Source organism: Poeciliopsis prolifica, unplaced genomic scaffold, assembly GCF_027474105.1.
Source record: "Poeciliopsis prolifica strain line A6 unplaced genomic scaffold, Auburn_PproV2 SCAFFOLD002, whole genome shotgun sequence".
NCBI lineage: Eukaryota > Metazoa > Chordata > Actinopteri > Cyprinodontiformes > Poeciliidae > Poeciliopsis > Poeciliopsis prolifica.
In genome coordinates this window covers 23,293,741-23,308,305 of record NW_026562377.1, presented here as the reverse complement: position 1 = coordinate 23,308,305, position 14,565 = coordinate 23,293,741, and the positions used below count along the sequence as shown (strand labels likewise).

Below are 14,565 nucleotides of genomic sequence, written 5' to 3'. Positions count from 1 at the left end.
CTGCTTAACACAATATGAACAAGACTTGTCCTTGAAAGGTAATGTCTCACTCCACTACGAATTACAAGCATATAAAAGTAAAAACATCCAGAATCCCCCACTCGTGCCTTCTGCTCTTCAGGAGCTTAATGTATTGTGAAGGTAATCCATTTCCTCCCACAGGTTCAAAAGAAAAATGTGTCAGGCAAAAATCATGTGAAAACCGAGACTCCTCTACTGTCTAGAAAGTCATTAACCAGGATTTCTTGATAACACAGAGAGTAAAAATAATTCCTTGACTGAGACCCAAGACAGAGCCAGACAGAACATTTACTCAAATCGCCCTGAGCTAAAACTTTAGTAGCCATACCTTTCAAAAGCTGATGTGGGATTACATAACATTCCTCAAAGGAAAGGGGATTAATGTCACTTTAGAAGTGTTTCATGGAGCATAACCCATCACAGTCACTACAAAATACTACATACCAATAACTTTCTTTAAAAATATCTTTTTTTTTCTTGTAATTTAGTGTAGTCTATATTTTAGACTGCCAAAATAGTGACTTATGTAAAGGCCCCCCCATATGGCGTATGGGGAGCTACTCGGTTTCACATAGATTGTCTGCAAAATCTATGTTTTCATTCCAAGACATGCAGCTGTGATCTCTGTCAGCAGAAATGCAGGTAATTGAAACAGATTAAGTCTGTTAACTTTCTGAATGGCTTTTTATCTCCACGGAGCTAAAAATCTCAAATTCCTGTTTGTTTGATGCGACAAATCCCATTTCCAATCCTTTCTTTTGAAGGTTTTTGAAAAGTTGTTGAGGACCAACTCAAGCAAGTCAATCCATTTGTAAAATTTCAGTCTGATTTCCAGTCTTCTCTTTATACAGAAACAGCTCAGATCAGAGTCACCAACAACCTTCTCGCAGGGCTCTCCATCTCTCCATATCCTCCTGGACCGCAGCTGCTTTAGACAACCATAATATCCTTCTCATCGGCATCTGTTACACAAACACTCATCATCTCTGCCAACCGGGACTAAAGTTCACATGTTGGATGACTGAGCATTTGGTGTTGCTGCCCCATGGCTCTGAAACACCTTTGCCAGAGAGCCGTTGAAGACTGAAGACCGTTTCAAAGAACTTTTCTTATTGTCTCATTTACCTTTAAAGCGGCACTTTGAGAGTTCCTTCAAATTAAGAAGGGTTTTATAATTACATTGTATTATTATTATCATTACTAAGTCAGGATGATCCAATCTTCTTGCCTACGAACACATATGACTCAGTTGTTCAGTAGTTAGAATCAATACATTTTCTCTTTATGTGCTCTGATTTAAAGGTCAAACAATGAAAAAGTTGATTTATTTTGCCTGTGCATTCAATATATCAAAGCCAAGAACTCACAGAGTACTCAGTCTGAAAATCGCCTCGACCGATCACCTGTACTTAGATACACTTTGTGTTTAGTAAAATCAGATGGAAGGTTAGTGACAGTCTTTAGTATCAAAACCTAGAATCTGACAAAATTGGCCGGTGAAACAATAAACCTCCTAACCAATAAAACAAAACTGATATCGGCAAGAAACAGCAATATCAGTGTATCTCAACTAAAAATGGTTTAAAGATACTTCCTGAAACTAAAATGTCATATTACAATCTGGCAAATATAAAAGCCTTCTTTAGTTAAATTTAGACAGTGTTTCTTGAAACAAAAAGGACTAGAGATGGAAACAGACAATACCTCATACTTGTTTCCACATCCCACAAACAACGTATCTCTTGAGACTAAAACAATAAGTGAGAATCCAAGCCTTGTCTTTGCAGAGACAAATGGTGAGTGAACTTCCTTGTACGCGCAAATCTGTTCGGAGATTACCCTATGATATGATAGAATGCAAGAAGAAATGCAGATGGTAATGACAGACAATGCCACTAGTGTTTCACACACAAAGCCAATAGTAAGGCAGCTGCTCTGTTGACAAATGAGTCATCAGTTTAATCCACATATAAATTAAAGAAATAAAGAATTACACAAGGATCAACACACTATAAAAAGTGTGTTGATCTGACAATAGCGGCTTACCCAGACTGGGTTTAGAATATTTCTGGACAAAACAAGCGAGGTGTTAAGTTAAGATATTGATGTCAGACAAAACTATACAAACCTGTATTGCCTGATCATTCAGAGCACAAAACCAACTGACAAGGTGTGCTGAACTTAAAAAAAAAATAAAAAAAATCTCAGAGTCACATAATCAAATAACTTCCCCTTGTGTGTCCCAACACCTGCCTGCGTGGGATATAACAGACATGATGTCACCACTCTTCCTTCTTTTACTCTGCCACAAACCAGGAAGACGAGTTAAGAGCAAGCCTGGCTAAACAGGAATATCCAGCTAACACGAGCTCTGTGAAGCGGATCCCAGAATGAATTACAGACGCGCAGCTGCTGGGTTCAGGATCTCTGCTTCTCCGTCTCCTAGGTGTGTTTGAAGCTGTTGCCATGGTGAACATTTATGCTTATTAGGAGGTGACAGCAGCACATCCAGGAGGAGACCGAGCACCTACCTTTTCACTACTAGACTGAGGGTCTTGTGGGAGCCTTTGACAAGGCAGATTGCCTCCTGTCTGTAGCCACTCAGGGGAACCTCGTTGATGTTGACGAGCTCGTCTCCCACCTGGAGACTCACAGCTGCTGCCTTGCTGCCTTCCTCAACCTGGAACAGAAACATAAAAATGCACCTCAACATAAATCGACAACATTGGAAATTATTTGAAATAGATCAGTACAAAGTAAGAAAAATTGTGTATATGTGGGATGTAGGGGTGGGCAATCCAAGTTTTATCACAATGATTAGCTGTCCTACTGTGATAAAAGTGACAATAGCTTTGTTTCTATTGACCAGATAACAGAGCAAACTGGAATTACAAAAATACATTTGCTTAAAAGAAACACTGTAATTTTAAAGAAAATCCTTGTTTTTTGATAAAAATGTTTTGTTGCTAGGATGAGGTGGTTTTTCGGGCATATAGAAATTGGTTAATTTATCAAAACTGCAATGGACACTCTTTTTTCGCATCACACAAGTCATGTGATCAACAACCGGATGTTACTACTAGCGGAAAAGAAAGACGATGACAGGAAGTGGTAGGAGGAAGATGGTGCGTCATGTTTTTTGTGTGTGAACAAACATATTCACATGTGATTTTAATTACGTTTCCATATCATGGATGAATAACGACTTCAGACAAAATAGCCTGTTTCCCAAAATAAGCAGCAGGCGTGTGAGCTTCTAAGGACCAGAATCAAATGCTTCAAAAAGCTGCGCTCCAAACCTGTGGCATAATGAAAAAACAAACAGCGTTGTGTTTGTTTGAAGGCAGACACCTGAAATAACACAAGAGTATGTACAGTGAAGAGTGTGAGCACACTGGACTCAGAACCTCTGCTGCCGGAATATCTCAGAGGACACACTGACACAAAGGTTGACAAACCAAGATAGGACATCTTAAAGCTGACAGCAGCTACAGCCTGGTATTTCTGAAGCGTCATAAGTACTGATCGTTAAGGTCATCACTGTCCTCACACTGACGCAGGAAGTCTGATCTGAGATGAGAAAAAAAACAAAAAACTGCTCAGCACGGAAAGAAAGGCCGTGAGACGTTGCCTGGCAGCTGGCACATTAGCACACAAAAAGCTCAGCTCTGCAGCTGATCATCAGTTTTTCTCTCAACCTGTAGCAGGGTGCTGTGACTCAACCAGAGAAGTATGTGTAGATTTACCAACTCTCATATCTTAGTAGGCCTTCACCCTCACTGCAAAAAAAAAAGAAAAAAAAAAAACTCCCAGCAGCCAAGATCAAACCATGGTTCTTTTCATTTTTCTATATGGGAGTGGTAAGCGAGGTCGGACAAACAGTTTTTATGCTGGCTGGCAAGATTCCTGAGCTCGTCCTGATATGGTAGTGGATTTTGTGGAGAAACAGCCTGATACATTCACATAGTTACAATGCTGAAAACGGATACAAAACACCTGGGATTACTCAAGATGGAAAACTATTCCTGTTCAACAAAGCGGTGAGATAGATTTCAGTGAAGCAGAGGACATAAGTAAAGCTTCAGATATCAGTGAAGAGGCAAAGTAGGAAAGTTACTTAAAGAATAAATGTTTTCATAACTTATTTGTTTTGGGGGGAGAGAGGGGGGGGCAATCTGGTGATCCAAATCACTTAAAGCAAAATAGACTCATCTATTTAGGTTTCATAAAAGTTTAGTCTAAAAATGACCATCTATGTGGAAAAGACAGGAAATATAACCATCACAAATGCATCTGTCCACATTCAAATGCCAACAACAAATAATTTTTAGTCACTGTGAAGAACCATGTCTAGAAAAAGGTTACTATAAGGTTGACTCATTTAGTAACAAAAAGCCTTTAATTGTCTAAAAAGATATAAATATCTCTTGTTGCCTACATTTTTTTTTTTTACTAGGAAGTGACTTTCCAGAAAAACAATAGTACAATTAGAGCTGCACTGACCGGCCAAATGGTGGATTTGGTTAGTGTTCCCTTCAATCAGCTCTGATTCATCTTTAGCATGTTAAATACATAACAGAGTATAAAGGGTATACTAACGCAAAAGCGGGGGGGGGGGGGGGGGAACAAAACGGGATAATTACGAGAAAATAATAATGAGGGTGCACGAGGAAGTAAAAAAACGGTAGTTCCCCAGCCAAAATGGGTGACTTGACAGGTATGGTTTGACACAATATAAAGAAAAAGCAAAAAAAAACATTATTTTGCTGCACTGTACAAAACTATACTTTGTGGCATAGCTTTTCAAAAAAATTGAAGAATATTCCTTGTGTCAGGATAATATATTACAGGTTGTGTTTAATACAACAGTGCAGACTAAGCAAATGGGCCCCACAAATATTAGATTTTAGCTTAACAAGTGTGAAGCTGACAGCCCTGATTTATGCTCAAGTCAAGATCATACCATATCAACAGTGCAATACTAAGAGTACAATAAATTGTATTATGGGTACAAAAGATTCAACAACATTCCCAGAGCTACTTGTTGATCTGTTCTTTTCACAGGAAGCATTACTCAATGGGAAGAAAACACTTTAAATAATAGCAGGAGCTTCTTCAAAGACAACATGAAACTCAAGTTCATTCAATGTTAAAACTGGAGAGCGTCTGCTTCTCTAAACAGTTTTCACTCCTCCTGACTCCCGACAGTCCTGAGCGTTAGGCATTTCCCTTGCTGTCCGTCTTCCTCCAGGCTGTAATCAGTCCAAAAGCAGCTGTATCCTAAATCGTGTCCTAAAAAAGGAGTTGCCTTGTGTCATGAAGGGAAGGATGTGGTGCCACTGGGGGTGATGAATGTGTCATTTCTGCTGACAGATGTCCTGGGCAGCAAGCTGACGCGTCGCTACACTCACTGACATTATTGGTCATCACTTAAAAACAACCTTTCAGACATTAGGTTTGTATTAGTTCATGAGCATTGTGTATGTAAAGCTGTTAGGCAGATATTAAGCTCTTTCAAGTGAGTTGTTACACTAACTTGACAATCCTATCCAATAATTACGTGTTGCATTTGCACGGCTATTTAAGTAAATCTGACCTCGCTTTTCAAAGTTGATCTTTGCTTGAAAGTAAGATTAAAGAATGATAATAGATAATCCAAATAAAATGTTTTTTTTTTTTACAAAAAAAAAAGGAATAATACACAACACTTTGACTAAGTCACATTTGATTCTTAAACAGCCTGTGACCTGGGGTTGTGCGGGTGTGTAAAGGGAAAGAGCTTTTCTAATATTGTAAAATATTACAAATTTACTCACGAATGTACCTAAATACAAGGGGAAAAAAACCAAAACACATAAAAAAAAGAACAAAAGAAACAAAACAAAAACATTTTCTTGTAGCTATTTATGTCATTTTCTTGACATAAATCGCTACTGTAAATACTATTTTGGAGTCTTCTAAAAAATGCAAAGGTCAGTCAGACAAAAATAAAATGCATGCCCACATTTTATGTAAACTCTGATAAGAAAAAAATATATATTGCTAGAAACAAAAAAACTGTTGTATTTTACACATTCAGACTAAGTCTGTCGCAATAAATCAATTAATTGCATGATAAACCAGCAGGAGGTTTGGTGATTAATATTTTTTCAGAACCATCATAATCCATTTTATTTATAGTTTTGGTTGTGTGTGGTACTTATTTCCATCTTATTTGTTGCTTGTGGTTGTTGTGTTTGACTTTTAATATTTAAAATGACTTCCAGTTCCAGTACCAAGTGTTCTTTATTAAATGAAAGTTTATTGATCTTTGAAAGGGCAAACTTGAATTACTGTGACATTATCAATGCATTACTGCATAAAATAGTCGTAAAACAACATAATCTTTTCTAGTATTAATTACTGAGACAATTTGTCGTCCAGCAAAATTTGTTATTGTGACAGGCCTAGTTTGGATGCATCTTGTTGGTAGTGGTTGTTCTTTGCTAACAACCATTAACTGTTTACATGGTGCATTCAGGTACGCTATGTTGTATCTGAATACAATGAGGAATTTGAGAGGAAAGGTAAGGAGTGAGCTTCCTGAAGGAGTGTCCCATTTCTTAAAAGAATACCTTAACAACTATCCAAATGAGGTGGAGTGGACGGTAGATGTAGACACACACACTCACACACACCTACGGAAATACTTTGACAAACATGTTTTAAAAAGAAAACGCTAAATACGAAGTCTTTTCTGTTCTCCTCTGGCCATTACTTATTTGAAGTAGCGTCTTAAACTTTCTCACAGACACCCACACTGAGTCGCAACAAAAAGGCTGGGAGCAATGAAACAATGCAAGCTGATAATTCTTTGTGGGTTTGTCACTAGAATGTCCTCTTACTGCGTATTACACAATCACTTATAGAAACAAAGCTTACAATGACTTAGAAGTATTTTGTAATCCAATCTAAGTGATGGAAAAACCAGTATCTGTGTTACGGTAAGCTCTCAGTGTTTCTTCTTTCAGAGTAAAGTGTAATTAAATAAATCAAACTCCCTGGTTCCAAGGAAATTGTCACTATTAAAAAGCCCAAATTTAAACTGGGAACTATATCAACTACAGATTTAGCTACATTTTGAGATATAATAAGTCACCTTTAAAACAACATGCAACGGTGCATTGTTTCAATTCATTACGGCTTTTTATTTTAAATGAATTAAAAAGATAAGATTGAGCATTCAAACAAATAATCACTGTGACACACCACAGAGGATGCAGGTGAAGTGATCAGAGCATGGTTTAATAAAGCAACTATCTCTCCATTATGAATCCATTAGTGGTTCACCCGACAAGATCAAAGCTGAATGTAAAAAACTACTACATAATTGTATGAAAAATTAGACAGCAGTCCAGATGCACAAAATCCATTGCAAAAGGGTATTAACGAAGTGTTAATGTAGAAGGATTCTAACATTTTATTATCAAGCATCGGCAGAGATCATTTTGATCCAAGCTGTTATCAAAAATTATAGAATCTGTCTAATGCATTCGATTGAAAAGATGGAGCAGTAAAATATTTTTGTCCTTGGGCATAAAGACCTCAAAGAACAAAAGATCTCCATAAATACATTCTCAACTCTGAGGTTAGCATTTGGTTTGTGAGTTCTGGAAAGAGCTTTTTAAACGAGATAAAAAGTTTTCTTCTTCTCATCTTCACATTTAACAGGGATTTGGGTTAGTCACAGTCAAACTCTGACGCAAACAAATAAGTTTGTACCAATTACAGCGCACACCTTCGCTCTGTTAAAACCTTTCTGTATTCTGAGAAAACGCCTAAAAGTCTAGAAGACAATGTTTCAGGATCCATGTCTCAAATGTTACATTGAAGGTCTTTAAAAAAATGGAGATTCCAGTCTACTTGGTCAGTGTGTGAGTGTTTCTGTCAGCAAATTTTAATGCATGTTTGTTTTCATTGTAACTATGCTGCTGCTGTCATGCACAGCTTTCCCTTATAAAAGAGATCTTTGATCTCAGTGAGACTAACCTAGATAAATACAAGTTAAATAAAAAAATAAACTACATTGCAAAAGTCATTATCATCCAGCTGATTCTTTAAAAATAATACATTTCAAAAATACAACTCTGATAAGAAGCTTTACATAAAAAAAAGGTAACTGTTTTGCATTGCTATAAAAAGATTCATATTTTGAAAGGTAAACATGGTGGTGAACATTGGGGGATTTGGTTCCAGTTCTACCCGGCATTAAAATCCATTTCTGCTTTTTGGCGTTTCCCTGCCTGATGTACGGTTCTGCTGAACCAGCTTCCTGCTCATGTGTGGTTCATAAAAATAAAAATGTTTCCACACTAAAAACTGCCTCTCACTCCAAGGCGTATAAACGCAGCCTGGTTCATATTTGTGATTCTCTTATAGCTTCATGTACACTTTGCTATGAAAATTAAGGTTTTTGATTTCCATCATTTATTTAAGTGTCATATCAATTAAGCTCCAGAGCACCATACATTTTTTTTATATTCATTCTTCTTTTTTAAGTTTTGACAGTAATTGTAAAAGAAATTTACTTTGTAATTTAATACCTTAAAATTGTCTCTTTAAAAATTTCTGCTCTTCCTGAAACTCCACCTTCAGGAAGTCATCACAACATGGCTCCTTTATTAACCCTTTAACCTCTTTACTAATGTTGCACTGAGCAGGAGCTCATATGAGCTCAGCAGATGCTTATTTACACCAGGTGTTTGCTAATAGCTGCTGGCTAGTCTGAAGGAGCTGAATGGTAAAGTCTCAGAGGAAAGCTGCTCTGTGAAATGGAAGCTTGGAAACTGCAACACTGAGGAGAAAATACATCTCATGGGTGGTACTGAGTGTCTTTATGGTGGCCATGGGAGAACATAAGGACTCCCATGGAAAGGGAAAAAATCTAAGTAACAGGACAGGTATGTTGCTGATGATAGAATAACATTACAACAGGATGTAATGCTCAAAAAAGTTGAGTTTACAGAATACTGCCTATTTAATTTATAACATTCAGAGTCTGTTAGAATCAGGGTTGATTTGCCCAATTGGGCGTCTTCTATGCGTTTCTAAGTCAGGATGAAGGGCTCAAAGAAGAGACACTATCAGGTGTAAGTCGCCCCACCAGAGAAGGTCAGAAAATGTGTGTTTGTATACGATCAAGGCTGAAAAACACATTCAGGGAGAGACATTTTCAAAACAAAACTAGATATATTTCTGCCAGGAAGCCGTTCTTGCTCTAGGTCACTAACATGAACTATAATCTACATAGACAAAAAGACAAAGAAGCTTTTGAAGTGTATAATATCCTTAAAAGGGATAATTTTAAAAGCACATAGAGTTCTTCTGAACTAGCAGAACATGAACAATCCCCTTTAATAAATACTTTGAACATCACCTCTGGAGTAAAAGAGTATTTTTCTCTCAATCTAAGGTCATGATTGAGACTTTAGATTGATGAACACTTGATGAACACTTTGTCCAGAACCTTTAACCGTGAAAGGTGTGCCTACATCAGCATGAAAAGTGTCGTTTCTGGCGACATCAGCTTTCACATAGCAAGAATGCACTTTACCTGAATGCTAAGTGTTTATTTCATATAATATTTTTGTAATATTGCCCACGTTTCCTAATTAACGTCCAGATTTTAGTGTAAACAAGGTGAGGAAGATCTGTTTGTGGTCATCTATTAATATTAACTTTTTTGTTCACGTATCATTAAAATCACTTTGAAAGTTCAACTAAATTTAACTCAAAGCAGTTTACTGAACTTCATGCTAATGTTAGCTAATCCAATTTTTGCTACCATTGCAGTGTATCTGATAATGAATTAACCCGTTTACTTAAACTGGTAATAATCAATCTGTACAAGCCTCTTTCAACATACAGTACAAATATATTTTATGAGGACGTGCCTCCAGGAACACACACACACACACACACACACACACACACACACACACACACACACAACACACACACACACACACACACACACACACACACACACACACACACACACACACACACACACACACACACTCACACACGTATGCACACAAAAAAACAACTATCCATTTTGAATCTTATCTGAGCCATCAGCATGCACACTGTGCTCTCTAAATCCTCTTTTCTCTGGAGGCTAAGCAGGCCTGCGGCACTCAAAACTAGCCCACAATGTTGCCACACAAAAGTTTCAATAATTGGGAAAACCTGTTTACCTGGGGGTGATTTATCGCAGCATGTAAGAACAGAGTTATTTCTGCAGTACGTCGTCTGGTACTGGTTCAGAACGAGCCAACGGTACGTTTTTGCCTTATAAAGGCTGTTCCTCACAGAGGGAACACATGTATGAGGTGCGTGCCCAGATGTCTCGTGTAAAACAGGATTATTTAGGTTTATTGAGACTAAGAACTTTAAGTCCACGAGGACCTTGAGCATAACCTGAGCTATGAGAGGAATCTGGAGAATTTTAATTAGATCCAGGATATTTTTTTAACCAATACGGTGAACCTGTCATCAGACTGTTGGACCTTTGTTATTACATTTCCCTGAAGCGAGCTGGAAAATATGCAAAGAAGTGAGAATGCAACAGATAGAAATGTGGGTTCAAGGGATGCCTTCTGTTCATAGACTAAAATGCAGAAATGTTTGCAAACTTTATTTACTCACTCTATCTGAATATAACACTTAGAATTACATAAAGCTGGAACATTTGCCAAAATCTTACAGGGAAAACATCATCCTCTAGCTTTTCTAAATTATCATAAATCGAAGAAGAAAAGCTGCAAACATTTTAAAACAAATTCATTTTATGACAGCATACTAAATCAAACTCATTTTAACTCTTATCTGAGAGACACTAAAAGAATGCACAGCACCAACCTTGGCTTAATTCATCCCATCCTGTCATTCCAACAGGCTCCTGGCTGTCATTGATAATTCACAGAAAATTTGACAAAACTGCAAGATTCCTTCCCTGTTCCTGGTACCGCTAGCTATACTCCTTAGGCTGAACTTCAACCTAATGCTACAAATGCATAATCTCCAACAGAAAACTCAAAAAACAGTAGCAGAGAGGAAGGTTATGGTGTTAAAAAAACAACTAAAAAAGTGTGCCAAGTCTAGACATGACCGACTATCTTCATGATTTTATTGAAAAATGATTCACATACTGCCAGTGAGAACTATGTGGGAAAAGTTATAAAGGACTTAAATTGTACAATGGGATGACAACATTATACACACGCCATTCTAAAACATGGTGTTGGTAGCATCCTACTCCAGGGATGAGTGTGTTCAGGAGGCAGAGTTTAGCTAGTCAGTTTAAAGGATGAAGCTAAATACTGGAGGAAGATCTTTCAGAGGCCACAAAAACCAGAAACAATGACGACGTGAAAACCTTCCATGATTATTTGCAATAATTACATGTATCGTTTGCTACCATTTCAACTTAATGCACTAATCTGTGACACACTAAAACATAAAATTCCAACACAATACACAGAATTTCATACCTGTAAATATATCCACTGCCAATTTTTATCACTTCAGATACCAATACAGTATCTGAAGGAGCGGCCAATACCAATACGATACAGAAAAACAGTGCTGTATTGACTTAAAATGTTTTTGCTTCTTTTTTGTAAATACAGACATAAATGTATCAAATTGCAGATTTATCTGGTAACTGCGCCAGCGCAGCGCATATAAATTCGACAATAGCTTCCCAAATTTTAATCTGATCAGCCAGTGCATTTAGGTGTGTAGCAGCCAATATAAAATAAATCTTAAAGAAACTGTCAAAATAATCTGGAACAAACCTTTTAAATGGTTCAGAAAGTGTAACTAGAAATTTTAAATATTATGTAAGATAAATAAAGCATAACATTACTCAGAGAAAAAAGCATACCCTGCTCTAACCCTAAACCTAGACTAAATAGACATGCATTAATGTATCTAACACATTGTTAGCAATACCCGATCTACAATATCGGGACCGATACAGATATTAATGTCCGATCGGTGTTCCTCTAGTTATAAAGAAAGAAAGGATGTGAATACTTTTACAAGAACCGCATAAGAACATGGAAAAACAATTAACTTTATCATATGATGCAAAAGGTTGACTTTTGTCAGCTCTTGGAGCTTAGCTGGTTTGCTCAGAGACCAAACATTAACAACTACTTTGAGTCTGAATTCAACCACTGAGCTGCAGTCAATAATTGACCTCCACCTTTCACTGCTACCTGCCTCCAGTTATACTTTTAAACCTGCAGAAGGTTAAAAAGCCTAAACTTAAAAACACATTTAATTATGTTACAAAAGACCAACACAAACCAGACTACTGAAAAGCTGTGTATACATAAGCTATATGTATACGTTGTATGTTTACTCATCTGTAGTGAACTTTAGACCCCTTTGCACCAATGCAGATATGACAAAAGCAACAACAAAAAAACCTCAAGAGAACCAGAAGCTCCTGACTAACAGTTGCTGGTATTTTACTGTGTCAAATTAACAAGCAAGGTCTTTCGTAGTAAATCATTACACACAGAGAAGTGAGGCCACATGAGATTTCTGAGGAAGTCTCCCTCTCAGCGGCGCTGCGCATTCTCCAGCCAAACACAGCGATTTAACAAGGTGACGACATACAGCAGTGACAAACTGCAGTCTCTGTTTCGCTTTATGTTTATGAGGTCTTCTTCCACAAATCACACGACAAGTGTCATCCAGGCCCACGCCAACAGACGTCCAAATGCATAAATGAGTGAAAAAGATGTGGCGAGATCAAGTTGTTCAGCTTTTAAATTCAAAAGTTTCAAACCATGATTATTTTTCCCTTTGTGTGTTCTTTTGCCATTACGAAAATGTATGGATAAGCAAACACTGTGTTAGTTGATGAGGTGTGACCTACAGGTTATAGGCTGATATTACACTTCACTCCTACGGTTATAAACAACTTGTTCATATCAAAGATCCCACTAGACAAGACAGAGAGCTCTGTGTTTGTCATTAAAATTAGTCATCCCCATCTCTGCCATGCACTTTCACATTTCAGTTCACTGTCCATGTGTGACATGGGGAAAACACTCTGCTTGTCGCATACAGTCAGCTATAAAGAAATCACAACATTCAGAGTTTTGTAACAAAAGTGTCTTGCAAAAGCATTCCTACTCCTTTGGGATTTCATGCAATGGCACAATACAAAGTAATACATAGCTAAAGTAGAAAAAAATTATAGTTTTCTACATTTCACAAATAGAAACTTGAAAAATATTGCCTGATTTGGTATTCAGAGACCCCAATCACCAAACATACCTCGACTCATTACTACCCAAAAATTACTCAAGAGTAAAAAAGGATTCTAAAATCTGAGCAGATTTTTTTACAATGATGTCATTATACAGATAACAAATACAACAAAATTCAAAGAAGAAACATTTTTTCCAACAAAGTTTTATTTCAATACAAAACACAGTGTTTATCATATAGCAGAAACAAAATAACCTTAGAATAATGAAGCTTGTGCATAAGCCAGAAGTCTCACTTTAATGTAGACTCCAGCTGCCTGCGTTTAAAATACGTTTGTTCTCCACTGAGGCTACCTGCACTGGGTAAACTATCTGGAATTTCACTCAACTGTGATGCAGTATCACTACAAAAAGTATTTCTTTCTAGAAAAAAAAATACTCCAGTAAATATAATAAACAGTGTAGATCTAACTAGTAACTATTCAGTTCTATTTTAAGTCTTTTGCAGTGTCTCTATAAGACTTGTACAACTAGAGGACAAACCTTTAGCTCACTTTCTTTAAAACATAACTACTTTGGGTAGAGGATGTTTAAACATTGATTTTCAAGCATTGCCACAGATTCTCAAGATGCCTGGCTTTGACTAGGCCGACATCACCCACAGATACCAGAAGAAGTCTCAAACCTCTCACAGATTTTCTTCCATGATTGTCCTGATTTTAGCTCCGTCCACCTTCCCACCAAATCTGATCGGCTTCCCCATCCCCATCTGATGCTTCCACCACCGTGTTGCTCGTGGAGATGGTAGGTTTGGGGTGACGCACAAACGTAGTTTTCCACAAGCTCCTTTTATAAAACTGTGGAGTTCTTGTCACTTTAGACCAACATAATATGATATAATGTTAGAGCAAGCCATAGAGAAACTAGGACTTGCTCTAACTGACTTGTTGCTGAAAATGTGCTAAATAAATAAAATCACCTTACCTTACAAGATATAGCATTTTAAATAACAACCCTAAAAATTCCCATCTCATTTACTTGAGGGTGATCTTCCTCACGTTCACTTTGATACTTAAAAGACACATTTACCAATAAGGTGACTTCTAAAGGCACTTGGCCAGACATTATTTTGTTTAGTAGTATGGGAATACAGTGGATGAAGACAAACTGACGGCACATTCTAAGCCCGCACGCCTCTTTCCCTCCACTTCATAACTATCCAGTACTTTGTGTTGGTCTTTTACATAAAATCACAAAGAAACACATTGCAGTT

At 37.3% G+C, this 14,565-nt stretch overlaps 1 protein-coding gene across 3 annotated transcripts in view; it reads right to left on the bottom strand.

Moving 5' to 3' along the window:
* Positions 1-14,565, bottom strand: part of shroom2a (shroom family member 2a) — a 39,898-nt gene that overhangs the window by 23,094 nt on the left and 2,239 nt on the right. For 2 of the 3 annotated variants that reach the window (XM_055049091.1, XM_055049101.1), the window contains exon 3: positions 2,553-2,701. In XM_055049091.1, the coding sequence (XP_054905066.1) occupies positions 2,553-2,701 (149 nt within the window). Of the gene's footprint in view, positions 1-1,725; positions 1,802-2,552; positions 2,702-14,565 lie in introns of those variants that run through there. The other variant, XM_055049110.1, reaches the window with a different exon arrangement.